This window comes from Sinocyclocheilus grahami, unplaced genomic scaffold (genome assembly GCF_001515645.1).
Source record: "Sinocyclocheilus grahami isolate Dianchi unplaced genomic scaffold, SAMN03320097.WGS_v1.1 scaffold310.1, whole genome shotgun sequence".
In the NCBI taxonomy this organism is placed as follows: Eukaryota; Metazoa; Chordata; class Actinopteri; order Cypriniformes; family Cyprinidae; genus Sinocyclocheilus; species Sinocyclocheilus grahami.
In genome coordinates, this window is record NW_015505489.1 from 23,814 (window position 1) to 43,319 (window position 19,506).

Sequence of the window (19,506 nt, forward strand, 5' to 3'; positions counted from 1 at the left end):
TAAGAGGTTCCCATTCAGACACAAAATTCATGGGAGGACAGTATTTAAATTAACCATGCAAGGTGATTTACTAGGTTTGTGGTAGTCAGTTTACTAGTATTTGCACCATTATTTAACGGCCCAAAGAAGCGTGTCTTAACCAATTTTGCAACTGTGTTGTTAGCACATTTCCCGCACCTGATTATCTTTGGTCCTACATTAATTTGTGCTGCTCTTGGTAGATTGCGTTGTTCATTATGGAAATGAGCTGGCTTTGTCTGTGTTCTTTAATTTACGCATTGCCAGCAAATCCCCTGCTGAACGTTCTACTCCCATCGGCACTTTTATGGGATTGTGGTCTCATGCTATTTTGCCCATTTTACACATTTAGTAAATCTGGCCCTTAAACTCTAGCGAGTCCATTTTTCTATTTTTAAATAGCATATTTAAAAAAAAAAATTGGACAGAGTAATAAATAGGATATAATAGGAAATAGGATATATATATATATATATATATATATATATATATATATATATATATATATATATATATATATATTATATTTATTATTACTGTATATCCAATTTATTATTTGATTTTTAAAAATATGCTATTTGCAATATGCTATTTAAAAATAGGAAAATGGACCCGCTAGAGTTTATACATACACAGATATATATATATACAGTATATATACTGTATATATATATATTAATATTGAATGAAATGTGCGAGCAGAAACAAGTGAAGCGCTCATGTTTTTGTTGTGTACATTGTGTGTCCAACACATTACACATTATCACAAAGACAAGAAACAATCTGTAACCTTTTTCCAGCGTGCAGGTATTCGGGCATCATACATGCAGTCCAGTGCGTCCCGCAGGTTCTCACTCATAATGATGGTTCCATCAATGGCCAGCTTCAGGTCACTCAGCGTGTTTCTGACCAGAACAATCACTCTCTGCATGCGATCAATCTCCTGCCGCAGGAAAATGTTCATAGGCTGAAGGGGACCCATGCTCATCAATCTCTCTCTGACCTGGATAAATGATGCAATCTGAATGAATAAAGGATGCCGTTTTGTACAAGTGCACACCCCTTTTGCTAAGACGGCATTGCATTGCATAGCTTTGTTTAAGCTATCTGCATTATTTTAGCATCTGGCTCAGTGAAAGTATTATTTATTATTAATCTGCTGGTGGAGAAAATAACTGTACTCAGTACTGATGCAATTTGCATGGGTGCAGTTCCCCAGTTTGTGTCCTCTGAGTGCTAGGTTTTTGTGGATGCAGCAGACTACTAAAATCTGGCATACTTTATTATTGTAATAGTTTATGATTCACCACCATGATCTAAGCTCTTTTAAATATCAAAAGTGCTTATTTATACAGTCTGTCTGAAGTTGTAAAACTCATCTCCATAAATTTCATGTTGTTCTGCTGACATGATCAATAGAAAATGCACACAAACACTTCAGAATTCAGTTTACTGTCAGGATTTAGAGGTCACTGCAGAGGACACAATGTTTTATTTACATGTAGCAACTCATTCTATTCTCTGTTTGTAATAATATAGTTTAAAATGTTTCAGAAAGCAGGGTATGGTGATTTTTCTTTTCCATCACTGAGTTTTAAATATTTTAGGAACACCCATGATTGAGACAAATCTGCTTCTCGCTTTTGTGAGAGATATTGAAAGTAAAAAGCCCTCGGCATATTTTTTCTTGCTGCCTTGTTAATTTGCAGATAATCAGAAGGGAGTAGCAGCCAATTACTATATACTATATGTTTCATAAGTACCTGCAGTTTGGTTTGAGAACAACTGTGACCCTCAAAAAAGACAAATGCATTAGTGCAGGTAGTCTGTGACCTCAGCACCATCCATCAACCCTGAGAATGTCCCCTCAGGACTCGAGCTCCAGACCGCAAAGGCCATTTGCTCCCATTGGGCTCTGAGCTCTCCATCAACCATACAAAATTTTGCTGCATCATTGTTGCCCAGTCTGAAGCTTTACCTCAGATGGTGCAAAATCTGGAGGCAGTTTCTCCAGCATATCATCTGCTAGCCGACCCACAATCGCCTCCCTGGTCTCTCCGCCTCCACTAGAGCTGTCCTTTGGTTGGATGCTCAGGATATTGTCTAGTACATCCTTGGCAAGTTTGCTTTGGTAGGTGATGTCTGCATTTGGGTGGAGGCCGAACACCTCAGGGGTGTCATATGTGGGGAGACCCTGCAAGAGAGAAACAGATCAACTTATCAACATATATATCTATCTATCTATCTATCTATCTATCTATCTATCTACATAATAACAAATTACATTAATCCCTGTAATTTCCCATTCAATCTACTGTCTGTCTGCTGCAGCAAAGACACACCCTTCACACATTTTGAATTAAAAAATTTTAATAGTAATAATAAAGCAAATGTGACAATAACCAGAATATGAATTTATCATCAGTAAATCTAATTTACTGATGATATATTTATTTATTTCAATCACATAAATTAACTAACTGAATCTTCCACAGCTAGCCATTTTTAAACCATGTTCATAATTTTAAATAATATAAAAAAAATATTCAAATAATTAAACTATGCTTGCAATTAAACTATGAGTGCATAAAGGTCTATGATTGGGTTAAATATTCTAATAATAAAGTTGTAAACTGTGTCTTGCAATTCATTTTCTCATGATATCAACAACCATTATGAAAGCTTATTCTCATTAGCTATGAAAGCTAAAGCATCTTGTATCAGTTTTGATAAATGGATGCATGTTTTCCCACATCTCTCATCTTTTTTTGAAGAGCAATCATGATTAAAGTTGTTTATTAGTTGATTAATACATGCATACAGCGTTGTGTACCAGCTATACAAGTCATCTCGCATTATACATTCATTCATCATAATTTCCATTCAACACAAAGCTTCCTGTAGACAACATGTGATTAGAGAGATGCACAGCTGAATAAAAGCTAGCGTAACGATTCCCCCCACCCCCTTTTTTCTTTATTTAAGCAAAATGTCTTGCATGTTTCTCAAGGATCTTTTGTATGTGGTTTCATTCACTAATGGTGATAAGAGCATTGTGTGTTACACACTGAACAATGCTGTGGCATGTATGCCGTGAGTGCACAGACTGTCTCCTGGAACTGTGTTTGTCATTGAGTCTGAGAGAATCATCCTGCTGTGAGTTGGGGCTAAAAACATCCATCACAATTAGCTCAGACAGAACAAAGATCAGGCATACTCTGCCGGCAGCTGTGCTATTTCTCTCACAAGGACGCCACTGCCTTACATGACTCACTGCTTTTAATATACAAATGGAATGAGGCCAGTGGGCTGACTGGGCTGAGTCTGGTTATGTTCCTCTTGGCACCTGAATAACTATTATGAGGTAGTGTGTGTGTGTGTGTGTGTATGTGTATATATATATATATATATATATATATATATATACACTGTATATTCATTGCAGATTACACTACAGTTGACAAAAGATGGGCCTTTTTATACTGGAAGTATACAGATATATATTTTTGTCAGACTTCTCTTTTGGTCTTCACGTTCTGTTAGCATATACAAACTGTGCCAGATGCGACTTGGGTCATGAATATTAATTACTTTATACTCGCCCCAGCTCATTTGATAAAAGGGACCTGTTGGTATATCTGTACAGTGGTATTACCATTTACCATCTCCACTTGTTAAGCCCATTGCTAACATGACTGTCAGAGACTTCTGAGTGAGGAAAAAAAAGAACTTGCACAAAATTTGAAATGAATACCTTTGTAAATAACATTTAGATTTACAGTTTATGATTGTAAATGTAAATACAATACAGCTTATACACTTCTATGGCAAGGTACTTTGCATTATGCAATTATATTGCCTAATATATGTCTAGAGAATGTACGGGGAATTTGTTTTTGCTTGGAGCAGTTTATTTTTATTTTTTTTATTGTTTTATTATGATAATTTTTTAAGCATTGGTTCTCAGTATTGGCTGATTTTATTGTAAATGTTTACTGGTGCCACTCTGTTGTGAATCCATCCAGCCAACAGCCCACAGTGTTGTAATAAACCACCATTGTCTATCCTTCAACACATTGTCTCACCTCAATCTCCCACCTCCATTTAGTGACAAAACCTGTATAACAAATCGTACTGACTCTAAAGGGACCAACTGTGCAGTTTCATTGGAACCTTTTATCTTACCTGCACATATTGGAGATACTGGTCCACGCTATTGCATCTGGGAATACTGTAGCCTTTGTAGAAGTTGAAATCAGGGCTGAACATGTTCTCATTGAACCACACCTTTGCAAACGTGTTCAAGAGACGCTTGTCATAGTCATCAGTCACCCTACCGCCATACTGGATCTCGCCGATCATGTATCGTACAGTGTTCCAGGACACACCCTGTAAAAATACATATTCAATTATAATACTTATTTAAATTAAAATGCCAGGTGCTAAGTCTATTTGGCAACTTTTTGCATAAACCCTTGACAAAGTAAATCATATACTTTTGCTTCATACAATTTATGTAAAAGGTGGAAAAAGCACAGAGGTGGAAAAAGCAAACATGTTCATGTCATACTTCAATAATAAAACAGAGAAAGCACATTGGACTAGAATCCACATAATTCATAATGACTTCCAAGTCCTGTGTTGCTTTGTGTTCATGTGACAAGATTAAAGGTGTATAATTATAGAATATCTTTAATTCTCAGTACAGATTAAAGGGGTCATATGATGCAATTTCAAATTTTCCTTTCTCTTTGGAGTGTTACAAGCTGTTCGTGCATAGATAAGATCTCTAAAGTTGCAAAGACTAAAAGACTCAAACCCAAAGAGACATTCTTTATAAAAGTTAAGACTTGTCCACGCCCTCCTAAAACACCTCATTTAAACACGCCCCCACATGTCAACGTCACTGTGTGGGAAGATTTGCATAACACCGCCCAAATGTTCACGCAAAGAAAGAAGGCATAACTTTTATTCTCGCTGTAGTATTGTTGTTACTCCATGTCGTGGAGACGCTGTGTGTTTCGTTGTGAAAGCGAAACTACTTTGTTTGGCCTTCCAAAAGAGGACGATATCCTCTTCGTCATGCCTAGAGCTGATCCGTGCTGGTCGCTGAGGAAATACATCAACTTCGTGCTGTGGCTCACCGGATCGGCTTTCACCTTGGACGAAGCGGAGTCCAGCCCGGGGTCGTCACATGTGGTTGCCGCAAGCCCGCCGGCCACTCCTTCGTCGAATCCGCCGGCTGTTCTCAAGCCCCCGGCCGTTCCTCACTCAAGCCTGCCGTGTTTGACGCTGTGTGTTTCATTGTGAAAGTGAAACTACTTAGTTTGGCCTTCCAAAAGAGGACACAACTAGAAATCAGTGGTTATGTTGTATTTAAAACACTGTTCCAGAACAGTTCAACCCAAATATTCAGATGTGTGCAGCGCATTTTATGGAGGACTGTTTCCTTATCCTGGTAGAGTAGACTACAATGCATCTGTGCACAAAGGCTGTTTCTATAAAGTGGGGCAGTTCCAACTTGCAACTTTGGAAGGACAGTCTGGCGCTTCTGACTCACAGCCTGTAAGTAAGTTTTTTATATTTAAAGAATTTGCCACTGACGATTCAAACGCGTATTTTGAGCACTGTTGTGTAGCGCTTGTTGTTTGTCGTTTCTCCGATCACAAATGCAGACATGGTTTTATGTTTACGTGGTGCGATACACAACGCAACGCGTAAAAAGACAGTATAAGTCATTATAATCAGTAATTATGTCCCCACTGGATGCAACAAATGCCTAGTTTGTAATGGGTTTTATTGGTTTTGTTTTGTCTCGTCGTGCCGGGACACAGCACCACAATATGGTAAGGAGCATAACATTTCCGTCACACGCTTGAGGTATTCAGCCAATCACAACGCACTGGATAGCTGGCCAATCAGCGTACACCTCACTTTTCAGAACGTTGAGCGTTGTAAAAATCAACGCGTATCAGAAAGGCGGGGCATAGAGGAGCAACAATAATGTACATTATGTGGAAAATAATGTGATTTTTGAACCTTAAACCACATAAACACATTTCATTACACCAAATACACAACATAATGTTCTTTTTAGCAGCATCATATGACCCCTTTAAACAAAAACTTTTTTTGAAATGAGTTTATGATGTATTTGGTTGATTTCATTTTTATTCCATAATTGTGAAACCAGCAACACAGCTGCTCCATAATGCAACTCTCACCTTCTTGATGTCTATATCATCCAGGTGATTCTGGACAAACTGTATTGTTGCATTGAAGTCTGCCTGGTTGAACTCATATGGAATGTTCCAACCTAAAGGTCCATATTTTCGCCTCTCTTGGACAGTGGAATGGAGGAATGCTACACCGTACAGCATGGGCCTCCACTGGACCATGTTACTCACATCCAGAAGATCCTGACTGATACCTGGAAGATATTATTAGGCATTACCAGTTTCAAGACTTTCGTTATTATTAACACATTCCACACAAACCTTTTTTTATTCATGAAAAATAATCATCCAGCCCAGATTTCAATAGCTCCATTAATGTTTCTAATACATCAATAGCCTCAAGTGATGAATGAATGAATGATGCATTTATATAGCGCTTTATTGTGTATTGTTGTACACCCAAAGCGCTTTACAATCATATGGGGGGTCTCTCCTCAACCACCACCAGTGTGCAGCATCCATCAACCATTCATTGATGGTTGAATCTTTCATCTCAAACAGACAGAGTACAAAATAATTAAAATCTGAAGATAGCCTGAGCTTGACATAGAGTCATGGAAACCTGACAGCTGAAGAAAGACTAAATATACAGGGATGCCAGGCTCACCTCCATAAGTCCTCTTAAGTCCAGCTTTCAGTCCCTGAGGAGGCTCGTTTGTAAATTTGATTGACATCTGCAGGAGAGTGATAGGAAAGTGTCTGTGGACCTCAGTGGTCATCCACAGTCTGAAGGTGTCATGAACACTGTCCGTCTCTGTGATTGTATCCATGAGTTCGTCCATAAAATGCAGACCCAGATGACAGTTTTGAAGTAAAGCCCAGCCTCCCTAACAGAAAATAAATAAATCAATAAATACATAAAAAACAAAACAAAACAAAGCACTTTTTGGGGGAATCAGCCTATGAATGACTTATTGTTGTCTCTGCATTTTAAGCTGGGAAAGAAGTACTTTCAACATCAAAAATAGTGGTACATACATTAGCCATGGAGTGCTGCAGAAGTTTGCGTGCATGAACTTCCTGCCCTTGTCCCATTGAGACGTAACGAGTTTCAATTCTCTGTCGTTTACCCAGGGCTATGATTGAGTCTGTTGGGTCTGAACCCATGGAGAGGAAGCAAATGAGAGGAGTGCGAGGGTCCGACTCCTCCCAGGTCTTCTCCAGGTCCAGAATCACTCCCTCAGCATATCTCTCCCCCATTGAGTGCATGATGTACTTTCGAGCCTTTCAATTACACATTGGAAAACAATAATTAGCCTGAAGCAATTAAAAGTCATCACATGTATTTATGTAGTGCTTTATACAATACAGATTTGTTCAAAGGAGCTTTCCAGAAATAAACAGAAAAAAAACAGTGTTGCAAAATGTTGTCAACCGTTATAAATAAACGTTACAAAATAAAATAAAACAAAATAAACTCTACAAAAGATTACTCCGCTTAATTTAGTGCAATGTTGATTCATTTACGAAGTTAATTAATTATGAACAAACAGCTCTACAGAAGACAATAGTATCATTACTCAACTCAAGTCAGTTCAGTGTTGATTCATTTCAGTTCAATGGCAGTGTTGATCTTACAAATTTCATCAATTACAAATAGTATTCATCTAAAAAGTGGCACAGTGGAAAACAGAGTCATCAGCTAAATTTAGTTCAAAGTTGATTCGGTTCAGTTCAGTAGCACTGCCATTGTTGCAGAGTTCATCAATTATGAAACTAGTTAAAAGGCAGCTCTACTGACGACAATATTATCTAACTCAATTCACTTAAAGTTTTGCTGTCATCTGATAGTGTCAGTGCAGTCAAATTGATAGTGATAATTGTCTAACTGAGACGAAACTCCATCAGGTGATAGCAGTAGAGAAAAGACCTTGGAAGAAACCAGGCTCAGACTGATACCATATATATATATATATGCTAGTAGATATATATATATATATATATATATAAACAGTAACAAGAACATAGTGAACAGTGCTTAACTGTCATAAAAATATATTGTTCCACTGGCTACATTATGATTTCATTCATACCTGAGCAATGGTTCTATCTGGACACCAGGATCGAATAAGGAGCATTCGTCTGAAACAGTCCAAAGCCTGGTCATATGCATTTGGGATTGGTTCTTCCTCTGGTGCTTCTCGATCAAACCAGCTCTTCCACTGTTTCTCATGACGCACAATCTGTAAATACACAAGCACACATGTACACAAAAGTTAATAATTCTGGTACTTATTTGGACAGATGACATGAAATCATTTTGAGAAGTCATCATGTTCTGTGGGGTGCTATTCAACTTTAAAAAATAATCACAATTTAAACTGCATTTTTGATTACTTTGTAGATTTATACTTTTATGTTTTTTTTATTATAAAAGAGCCAAAAAATATGACCTCATATTATTTACTGACACATATATTATGTTTAAAGGGATAGTTGAACCAAAAATGCTAATTCTGCTATCTTTGACTTCTGAACGACTTTCTGCAGATATAGATATTTTGAAGATGTTGGTAACCTCTCAGTTTTGGTTACCATTGATTTCCATTGTTTGGACAAAAAGCACTTATCTCATTTCTCAAAATATATTATTTAATGTCCTATAGAAGACAGAAGTCATGTTTGGGACAACATGAGGGTGAGTAAATGATGACAAAATTTTCAATTTTGGGTGAACTATCCCTTTAATATATTATATAGCATCTACAATGAAATGGTTTGAACTTTCAACAATTCAATAAACATAAAATAAAAATATTCTAAATCTTTTGTCTAATCAAAACGTATTCAAAGACTGAACATAATGAGACTTGGATAGCATGGATTTCTGGTATGTCATGACATATATTGTATAATGCAATCTTGTGTGCAGATTAACAGTATTTCTGTAGTTGTAGTGTTCCAGAAATGGTTAATTAAACAAAAGGCTTTTAATCTGATTTCTTTCAGCCAAAAGTAATTGATTTAGAGTTTGCCAAAGTGAGCTAATTTCACACTGCATTGAGCATGAAGTTCCCCCAGGCAGTCATGGCCAGTGTCAGCCATCAGTGTGAGTGGCTGTGAATGTATTTGTGCCTGTATGTGTGTGTGTGTGTGTGTGTGTGTAGATAAGATGAATCAAATATTGACATGTTTACTGCAAAGCGGGAGCAGTGAGATAGATTTAATAAGGAAGGGGAGCTCAAAGCGACAGATATTCTTTGCGTGTGTGTGTGTGTGTGTGTGTCTTTCATGTGTGGATGTGTCTGATCCTTTTAGAGACCATGTGTGTATAAGTATCTGACTGCACACCTGATCTAGAATGTCAGAGAACTGCCACAGCTTGCTAAGCTCCACCAGGTTAAGCCATGTTATGTCCAGGATCCACTTTGCAGCTTTGGGTGGACAGGCCTTCAGGTCTAGCGAAGCACCTCCTGGGCAACATCAAGAAAACAGACCTGCCTTGTTCTTATTATGATTATTTATTTATTTGTTATTATTGAATGTTGATGACTATGTTCAGAATGTAATAATAGCTTGCTTAATATACTATATCATTATATATTTTTTTAAAGTACATGAAACAGTAAGGTAGTATACATTAATAATATTAAAAGTTATATGCTAATTAGTTCCATTTGTAAGAATTAACAACTTAGAAATTCTGTAAAGGGATGAAATTCCTATTAATATGACCACCTTTCTCCTGAGGTGGCAACTGAATTTGTAAGACTATAATTATAATTTGATTCACAGGTTAATGAATGTTAAATCACAGAACTAATGTCTTGTCATTTTTTTTACCTGTTTGAAATAAAATGGGGTAGAGTTGGGGGTATCAGATAAATGTGCGATAATTTAAACAAAGGTTGAGACTAATGATGTTAAAAAAAAGTTACAGGTGTTAAAACAAAAAGTGTTATAACCATCCCCAGTCTCCCATACTGATATCTGTGGAAGTTATACTCCTGTATTTACCTCGTGTATATTGTTGTTTGTTGTTATACTGGTTATTTTATATTTTATTTTTATATTTTATAGTTTTGCGTTTAGTCTTGCCTTGTTTTGAGTTTAGAAAATTGAAATATTGACTTTATCCTATTTTTGAATTGATAAAATACCTTTTTTTCTTATAATGTGTATATTGTTGTTTGTTGTTATACTGGTTATTTTATATTTTATTTTTATATTTTATAGTTTTGCGTTTAGTCTTGCCTTCTTTTGAGTTTAGAAAATTGAAATATTGACTTTATCCTATTTTTGAATTGATAAAATACCTTTTTTTCTTATAATATTCTTGCCTAAACAAAGAGGTTCTTCTCTGCTCTTGGACACTAATTGCAATGGTACATACACTGTATGTAGGAACCTCTTATTGCAAATATAATATCTCGTTATGATCTCAAGAAAAGGTTCCGTCTTATCGGAACAGAATGAGACAAACTGCAGTGCAGTGAAGAGGGAGAAAGTGGCTCTCACAAGAGTGCATTAAAGAGCAGAATGGTATTAACTGGCTTGACATGCACTGCCAGCACAGGGAATCAAATCGACCTTCGAGGTAATGGGCCACTTCTCTGACCACAAGGCTACCTGATCTTTCAGTGATTACATTTAAGATCTGAAGCTTTTACGAAGCAAAACCACATGAACCAGCATGATAATCACATAGTAGTTCATAAATCTGCAGACTTGCCAAGGACTCCCCGTGAACAACATGTACAGATCACAAATTGCAAAGAGCCATTACATATGATTTTGGAAAGCATGTTACCCAGAAAAAAAGGTATTCACAAAAGCGTCTAATGGCAAAACCACAAACTGTTCTCTCCTTATTCTCTTTATTGTGCTTTTGGTTTGAAACCTCAATATACCAAAGACCAGTTTTATTTATTTTTTATAAATCATTTAGAAATTACCATCTCTTGTCACTGTCTGTATGCATGAATTTGTTCTTGATTGATAATATAAATTTACGTGCTAATGAGTACGTTAACAAAGACATTCTGGGCCCAATACAAGTTAAGCTATATCGACAACATCTGTGGCATACTATTGATTACCACAGAATAACTTCTATTAATTTCTCAGAAAAACATGCAAGTTTTTCCATAGCAAAAGCAGTTTGTTAAACAATTTATAGAGAATTATTTTGTACAAAAATGTGCTATTTGTGTGGACAAGTTCTCTAACTAGTCCTGGAGTGATGGAAATACGATATTAAGATAATTCATTTTTGGTCTATTTAAACACTGCAGACAGGTTTGTCTACTGTATATCCATTTATATTATCCTTTCATGTATCATGTGAATGTTGCTATGTTTGCCAGATTTACATGGTCACAACAGGAGCTAAAACGTTTATATAACATTTCATAGTATGTGATTCCCACTCCAGTCTCATGTGAATATGGTATGTTTAAGTCTTGTGGCTATACTTTTGAAATATATCACATACTGTAGTGAACCCACTGGTCTATAATAGATCAGTGATTAAACCTAGAACATTCTTTCCAAAAATGTGGCTATATTTATGTCTCAATTCATGCAAGTATGCACCACACAATGTACTGCATTAGCCTTGTAAATCTTAATATGTACTGGCATATACTGTATATATATATATATATATATATATATATTGCAGCTCCAACAGACTGCCTTAACACCTCACTCTGTACCCCATTAATAATGGATTTATATATCCATTAGTATAATATATAATATATATAATATATAAACTGTGTCTGAACTTATGTATTTGAGATGTACTGTAAAATTCAGCAGCAAGTCACATAGGCTTTTGTCCAAGAATATTGGTAGACTGATTACTCTCTTACTGAAGATCCTAGAAAACAGAGAAATTGAAGGAGGAGAAAGATTTTGACCTGCCAGAAAAATAGAGAGAAAAAAGAGAGTGAGAGTCGACTCGTCGGAGCCGGGAAGCTTTCTGACCTTTAATGAGGGTCAGAAACTCCTCGTGTTTGATCCTGTTGCTCTGCATGTCGATCTTGAGAGTGAGCAGCAGGGTGAACAGGAATTTGTGTTCTTCGTACAAACCCCGAGCTGCGTAATTGTGCACCTCGAAGGTCATGTACTCGATGATGTTGGCGATCCGCTTGCTTGTAATTGGACTCTTTGAGGACCTACTCCCCAAGAGAAAGACACAAGGTTACAAAGGATTTACTGAACAAACTCATGTAGAAGAATACTCACTGCACTTACACATCTCACGTGGACAGTATGACCAATATAGGCACTATGTTATGACATCAGTATCATGTGAATTTACATTTTATCATTGCCAAGCCAACATTTCATGGTGGGGTCAATGTAAGCACAATATGGGTTTGAGGTACGGGCCCCAAATGGGTTTGTTCACCATGTCGGCCCTATTTTAATTTGTCCCAGTCTGAATTAACCCATACGAATCTCATATAAAATCTGACTGGGACTAGTTTAGTGTCAAAAAACCTATCTGAAGCCCATACCTCAAGTCTACATTTCAGACCATGAAATGGGTGATAAAGAAAAGAAAACGGTTTAGTCTCATACTATTTTGAAAAACAAATTTAAATGGGGTATAAAATGATAAATGAGTTTTACTTGGCCAAGGACAAGTCGAACAAGCCCAGGAACTGGCGCAAAGAGGTCTGATACATCACGTTCACCATGCTCATCTCCGTGATCAGAAAGTACAAAATGCTTCCTCTTGTGGCAACTACACACAGAAAAGAAGGTGTCAACAAAGGCCCTGTTTACATCTGATATTAACATCCAACTCAGATTCAACTAGACATGACCCTTTTGTCATTGATCCTTGAAATAAGGGTTTTATTTTGTGACTTGCATCTGTGTCTGACTGCATGTTTAAAACCAGGGTTCCTCAAACAATTCTGAGTCTCTTCAGTGAGTAAAATGACAATGTTTCTAACAATTACTGAGATGAGCAAGATCAATGCAAATTTTAGACAGTGCGTGCAAGACCCTTGTTTACTATTCAAATTGATGAATCAACTGACATTTTGCTTGTGACAACAGATGAGTGTTTCCATAGCATGGATCGCTATTTCACACAATATGGCCTTGATTGTAAAAACTGCATAGGCCTTTGAACAGATGGCGTGGTCTCTATGACTGATAAGCATGATGGGGTTGTGCGGAAAAAAAAAAAAGACAAAGCATATGAGGTGGAATTGTTCCACTGCTTTTTGCACAGTTTTGGAAGCCTTGCAGCCAGTGCAATGTCCGTGATAGACATTACTGTAAAAAAAAAAATCACTTTTAGTTTAGGTTGGTTTCAGTCTTGTGTGACCAGTTAGAATGAGACAATTGTAAGGTGGCTGTCATGATAAAAAGTTTTAAAAGTTTTGAATTGCCTTTTCAGATTGTGCCAGCAGGTGCACACATTTCTGAAGGATAAATTTCACTGCATACCATAATATCAGACTGACAGTCTCAAGTGAGACATTAAAACTTGTAAAAAGAAAAGATTCTGTTTACCACATAGTCTGCTTAATTTTTTTAAATGTTTGCGCAATCATTAAATTAATTAGGTTATAATAAGCATATGGACCTAAAACGAAGGCTATACAGCACTTTTTACTTCTTTGATTTGCCCCCTATACAGTGTTTCATGATTTACTGGCATACTAAAAAAGTCAGTGTATACAAAAAGTGTTGCTCACAAAAAAAAATAAATAAATAAATAAAATATATATATATATGTGTGTGTTGTATATATAGTCAGGGAAGTTTTTGTACAGATTAGCATATACAGTGCAAATGCAATAGTTTCTGTTTTTCACCTCTGAATGTGGTTAACCAGTCCAATCACAAAATATCTTGGACCATATGTACACCTGTATTTAGCTCTGTGCACTTGTGATTGGATCATCTGAGATGTATGAAGGATTCTATTTACGTGACGTTTTACAGCTTGTGGTAATTCCAATAATTGTCACATCATAAGACTAACAAACTAGAGGAAGAGATGAAGCAAATTTCTCGATGTATCGTTGAAAAACAAAAAAAATTAAATCACTAAAAAGACAGACGAGCTCTAAGCCCCCACCGGGTCTGTATTCCTCGCGGGCCGCATTGATCTGGATCTCAGTCTCAGCAGCAATCTGGAGTTTCTGTGTGACCTCCTCTGCAGTGCGTTTCGTGTTTCCCAGCACTGTGATGAGGCTCTCGTCATCCACCAGGGAGCCCTGCGTGCTAGTTAGCCTAAACAGTAAATTATCCTCCAGTTCCTTCATTTTACGTTTATTGGCTGTGACATCCTCCAGCAGGTCAGTCCGCTCCTTCTCCAGTTCCTGACAATCCAGAAACATCACACAGTCATTTCTCACCACACACACTTTATAATTTGGCTATTACTTGTCATACACATTATTGTGATTAATGATTTATTTGCATGTTTTGTTTGTCACTTGCAGTGTAAGCTTAGCACACAAACGCATTAAAAAGTAATTTAATGCCACTGCTCAGGGACAAAATGACATAGTAAAAATATTCATATTAATATTATAATAAAATAATATTAACTTGTCTAAAATGTTCTATTGGGGCTATACAGCCCTGATCCACTTTTCATTCATGTTGATGTTTTTGGAAGCCAAACAAACCCAAAAAATAATATTGTATTAATACACTGTTAAATCTATTGTTGTTTTCATTATTCTAAAATATTCAAATTTGATTTTGCAGTAGTAATACATTATTATCAGTATTCCCACATTTTTATTTTCGATATATTTTAAGGCGGTCCAAATAAATCCATGAACCATGAAAATATTTTTCATAATATATGAAAAAAGATTTTTTTTCTGATGACAATAAAAACATTTACATAATTATTTTTTCTTCAGACAGCACAAATTTATTAACACTTAAATACATTATTTGAAAGAAGAAGAAGTGACGTGTGGCATCAGTAGTGAACACACACATATCATGAACACACACCCAGAGCAGCCATATTGCTGCGGCACCCAGGGAGCAGTTGGGGGTTCGGTGTCTTGCTCAAGGGTCTCACCTCAGTTGTGGTATTGAGGGTGGAAGAAAGCGCTGTACATTCACTCACCCCACCCACAATTCCTGCCGGACCTGAGACTCGAACCCTCAACCTTCGGGTAACTCTCTAACCATTAGGCCACGATAGAATGTTTATAGAATGTTTAAAACATTTTAACGGGGTCATATGATGCGATTTCAATTGTTCCTTTCTCTTTGGAGTGTTACAAGTTCTTGGTGCATAAAGAAGATCTGTAAAGTTACAAAGACTAAAGTCTCAAATCCAAAGAGATATTCTTTATAAAAGTTAAGAGTCAACCACGCCTACCTAAAACACCTCATTCTAACACTCCTCCACATGTTTCCGTCACACGCTTGAGGTATTCGGCCAATCACAACGCACTGGATAGCTGGCCAATCAGAGCACACCTCGCTTTTCAGACCGATGAACTTTGTAAAAATCGAGGCATTTCAGAAAGGCGGGGCATTATGTGGAAAATAATGTGTTTTTTAACCTTAAACCACATAAACACATTTCATTACACCAAATACACAAAATAATGTTCTTTTCAGCAACGTCATATGACCCCTTTAAACCTTCAGGGTTTTACAAAAGGTCAAACATATATTGAAAAACCATGAATTTTGGAAATCTTCTCTGGTAAATATGCAGTACATGACTCAGTCAATGACTTGAGATAACAGATCAGTGTAAAGGAGATTGTGCCTTTTCGGTGGCTGTGCCATGCCTCTGGAATTGCCTCCTTCCACATATTAGATCCTGTGACTCAACTGAATGCTTTAAATAAATGTTGAAGACGCACCTCTACTCTGTTGCATTTCATTGTCCTTAGATGCATGGAGACTGAAGAGTGATGAGTTTTGTGTTTTAATGTATTTGTGTGTAGGCATTTTTAAATTTTGAGAGTGTAAAGCACTTTGGTCAACTTGTGTTGTTTTTAAATCAATCAATCAACATTTATTTCTTGGCTGGCTGGCTGGCTGGCTGGCTGATTGATTGATTGATTGATTGATTGATTGACCAGTGTATGGCATGAGTCGTGAGGCTTGAGTCAAATACTTAATTTTCCAGCTTCAGAATAGTATGATAGTATAGTATACAGTCAATTTTGCTTGGTTAGCGTTCACAGCCCTACCAGTCAAATACATTAGCTTACCAGTCAATTGCCTGCTGTCCAAATGTACCTTTTCAATATTAAGTCTGAAATGCAGTTCCCCATCAGGCAGAGATGACTAACTAGCCTCAGGAGAGGCCATAAATCTATTATAATTCAGATCAGTGCTGGGCTGCATGTGGATCTGTACTCTTATTAGGCTGGGTGTAACGAGGTGACGTGGGTTTCAGGCCCTTATTCCTAATTGACAAATCAATGTCCAGCATTGAATATGTTCTGAATGCCACTTTAATTTTCTCCACCTGGGAATCTGCAGGCACTATCAAAGCCCATCTGACTCTGCCAGGCTGAAATGAGCTGAGAAGACAGCGATTCTCCATAACAATGTGCACTACTGCAAGACACCCATAGCTTTGGTGCAGTTCCTTCTTAGGCTTGACATAGCTGTGGGCTCCAATTTAAGGTGCTATGCACAAATCTTCGTGCACAAAAAATGCTTACAACACCGGCAATATTTTTGATGACAAGATTTATTTTGAATTGTTTATATCTTTCTTTCATTTTGAGAATAAACCTCACTAAAATTTGTTAGGTTCAGCCATAACAAACAAACAAACAAACAATACTATGTCCAATTTGTTTGTATAGTGATTTTCACAATACACATTGGTTTTAATTATGTATAAGTAAATATAGAAATTAAAATGAGCTAAGATTAATAAATGCAATGATATAAGCAATGTAGCAGTTGAGATTTGCTATATACTGTAGTATACAGCATATCGCCCTAAGCAAATATCGTGTATGAATGCAGATAGGGATGCGGATAAAAATTTATATGGAGAGCTGTGTGATAACACAGGTTCCATTTTTTTTTTTGCGATGATATAAACAATCACATAGCTGAGATTTGCTATACAGAACATACTGCTTTACTTGAATATACTGTCTGTATGCAGGTAAAATAGGATGTACTATATGTCCAGCTATTAATATATCGCTGGGCTATAATACAGTTTACATTTTTCAATTAAACAATAAAGCAGTTGAGATTTACAGATAGTACATACTGCCTAACATGAGATTACTGTATGAATATTTACTTCTAAAATAAATTAATTGGATTAAAGTTTTTTGTTAGACAATTTTACTAAAAAAAAGTCAAGATTTTGCAGGGAATTATTTTGGCAGTGCTGACTGAGGATGAAACAACAGAGATGTGTTAGATAAATCCTTTGAGTCTCTATGACTATGCTGAATGTTAGTAGTCTTTCAGTGTACAGAGATTTGAAATTCACACTCTTTGTCCACTGACCCCAAAAAATTACCAATGCACTCTCTCGCTCTTGCTTGCTATGCCATAGAAACATGTCTCTGGGAATTTTTTTTCATTTTTTTCATGAGGAACACCAAGGTATAACTGAAAAAAAGCATTGTATAAAGCCTTTTCTAAAGCATGGCTTACATTTTAATGCATATGAAGCATTATCTAAAATTACAATACAATTAATCTAAGAGACTTACAAATTTGAAAAAACAAAACAAAAAAAAATGGTAATTTCGGCAGTAGACAGAATGATTCCCAAGCAGTAAGTGATACTCTACTTAAGCTAGCTGCCACTTACCTGCCTTTCAGCAAGGACTAATGGTCACATCACCTAATTACTTCTCATAAACCAAGCTTTGTTTAAAATAGGCCCCCAACACACATTTCAGATCACTCCTACACCCATTTACACAAGTTCACTTTCAAAGGGCCTATACCTGTTTCTCAGTGAGAATAACTCTTCCCAATAGCTGATCTTCCAGGCCCCTCATTGTAACAGTGAAGTCGATAATGGATGTCCTTGCGCTGATCTCAGGAGTGTATGCTGGGTTGGGCAGCTTGGTGGTCACATAGAGACGGAAACCCTTCATTATATCCACTTCTTTATCACCTACTTTCACCTGATGGCAAGAATGAGTCAGAGATTTAAAACTCCAGATGAAGAGCTGCTCTGACATCAACATCCATATCTCAAGATGCTTCATAAGAATAACTTAGTTTTGAACATTAAAAGATCCTTAGAGAGAAGTTACTAAATAGAGCTGTGTTAATGACCTTCCAAACATAAAAGGTGTTGGTGAAGTTGTTTAATGATATGCCGATTATCTCAACACTCAACAGGGAGTAACTCATTTTATTTCCATGCCAATTAGCAGAAATAGAATGAACAGGGCTGTGATGTGATTATTATGCAGTGGTTTGACAATGATAAAATGATGTCAACATCTCCCATTCAGTCTCTGTTATAAAAAAACGTGTGATCAGGTGTTCACACCTTTGTATTAATAGAGTTGACTAGATAATCCTGTCAGAGCTCTTTCCGCTGCTTGCTATTTCCACTTCTTTTTTGAACGTGTGAAGCAGGTGCTGTGTGTGATGGTGAAACAGCATCACATTTTTAGAGCAACTGGATATTTGATAATGAGATCAAGGAAAGATGCCCGAAAGACCATGTTTTGTCCCACAATAGTAGTAAACAGCCAGAGCAGCTGGTGTCATCACTCTGATCAGGAACAGATTTTTCTGTCCTTTTTCAGGTTCTTAATTCTAAGCATATGTAAAAAATAAATAAAATAAAAATACTGTTCTTTCAGAGCACTTGCTATGGCCTACTTGTCTATGGTTTTGTACACTATGAATATCTTTCCAAGAAAGAATAATGACGGAGAGAGTGTTGAATACAATCACAGCTCATCTGTTCTATAATTTAACTTTGGAAATAATAAGAAAGAGCAGAGTTTGTATACAAATGCACAGTATTTTCTAATTCCGCAAAGCAATTTTGCTCATTTCCTAGTAAAAAAATAATGAAAGGCAATTTTATTTTTTAAATGACTGGAACTGCTGAGGACAATGATGTTCCCTTTAATGATACTGTCCCTATTTTCTTCCAAGCTTACACTATATTGTTAATTTATATATGATAGATTTTGATAGTAAATTACAGGAGAACATACCTGTATGTAATCATTATGTTTTTGCCACTTTCCAAGAATAAGGTATAAAATAAAATAGTAAAAAAAAAAAAAAAAAAAAAAAAAAAAAATTTAATTTTTAAAAAAGAAAAAAGGGGGGA

At 36.4% G+C, this 19,506-nt stretch overlaps 1 protein-coding gene across 1 annotated transcript in view; it reads right to left on the reverse strand.

The window, feature by feature from the left end:
- The window catches only part of dnah5 (dynein, axonemal, heavy chain 5), a 132,123-nt gene that overhangs the window by 12,389 nt on the left and 100,228 nt on the right, over nt 1-19,506 (reverse strand). Inside the window, exons 65-76 of the mRNA XM_016293920.1 lie at nt 18,149-18,331; nt 14,305-14,548; nt 12,837-12,951; nt 12,186-12,376; nt 9,546-9,667; nt 8,288-8,437; nt 7,233-7,478; nt 6,862-7,081; nt 6,243-6,448; nt 4,204-4,407; nt 1,997-2,212; nt 809-1,021 (exon numbers count right to left, since the gene is read on the reverse strand). Of these exons, the coding sequence (XP_016149406.1) occupies nt 809-1,021; nt 1,997-2,212; nt 4,204-4,407; nt 6,243-6,448; nt 6,862-7,081; nt 7,233-7,478; nt 8,288-8,437; nt 9,546-9,667; nt 12,186-12,376; nt 12,837-12,951; nt 14,305-14,548; nt 18,149-18,331 (2,310 nt within the window). The remainder of the gene's footprint in view (nt 1-808; nt 1,022-1,996; nt 2,213-4,203; nt 4,408-6,242; nt 6,449-6,861; nt 7,082-7,232; nt 7,479-8,287; nt 8,438-9,545; nt 9,668-12,185; nt 12,377-12,836; nt 12,952-14,304; nt 14,549-18,148; nt 18,332-19,506) is intronic.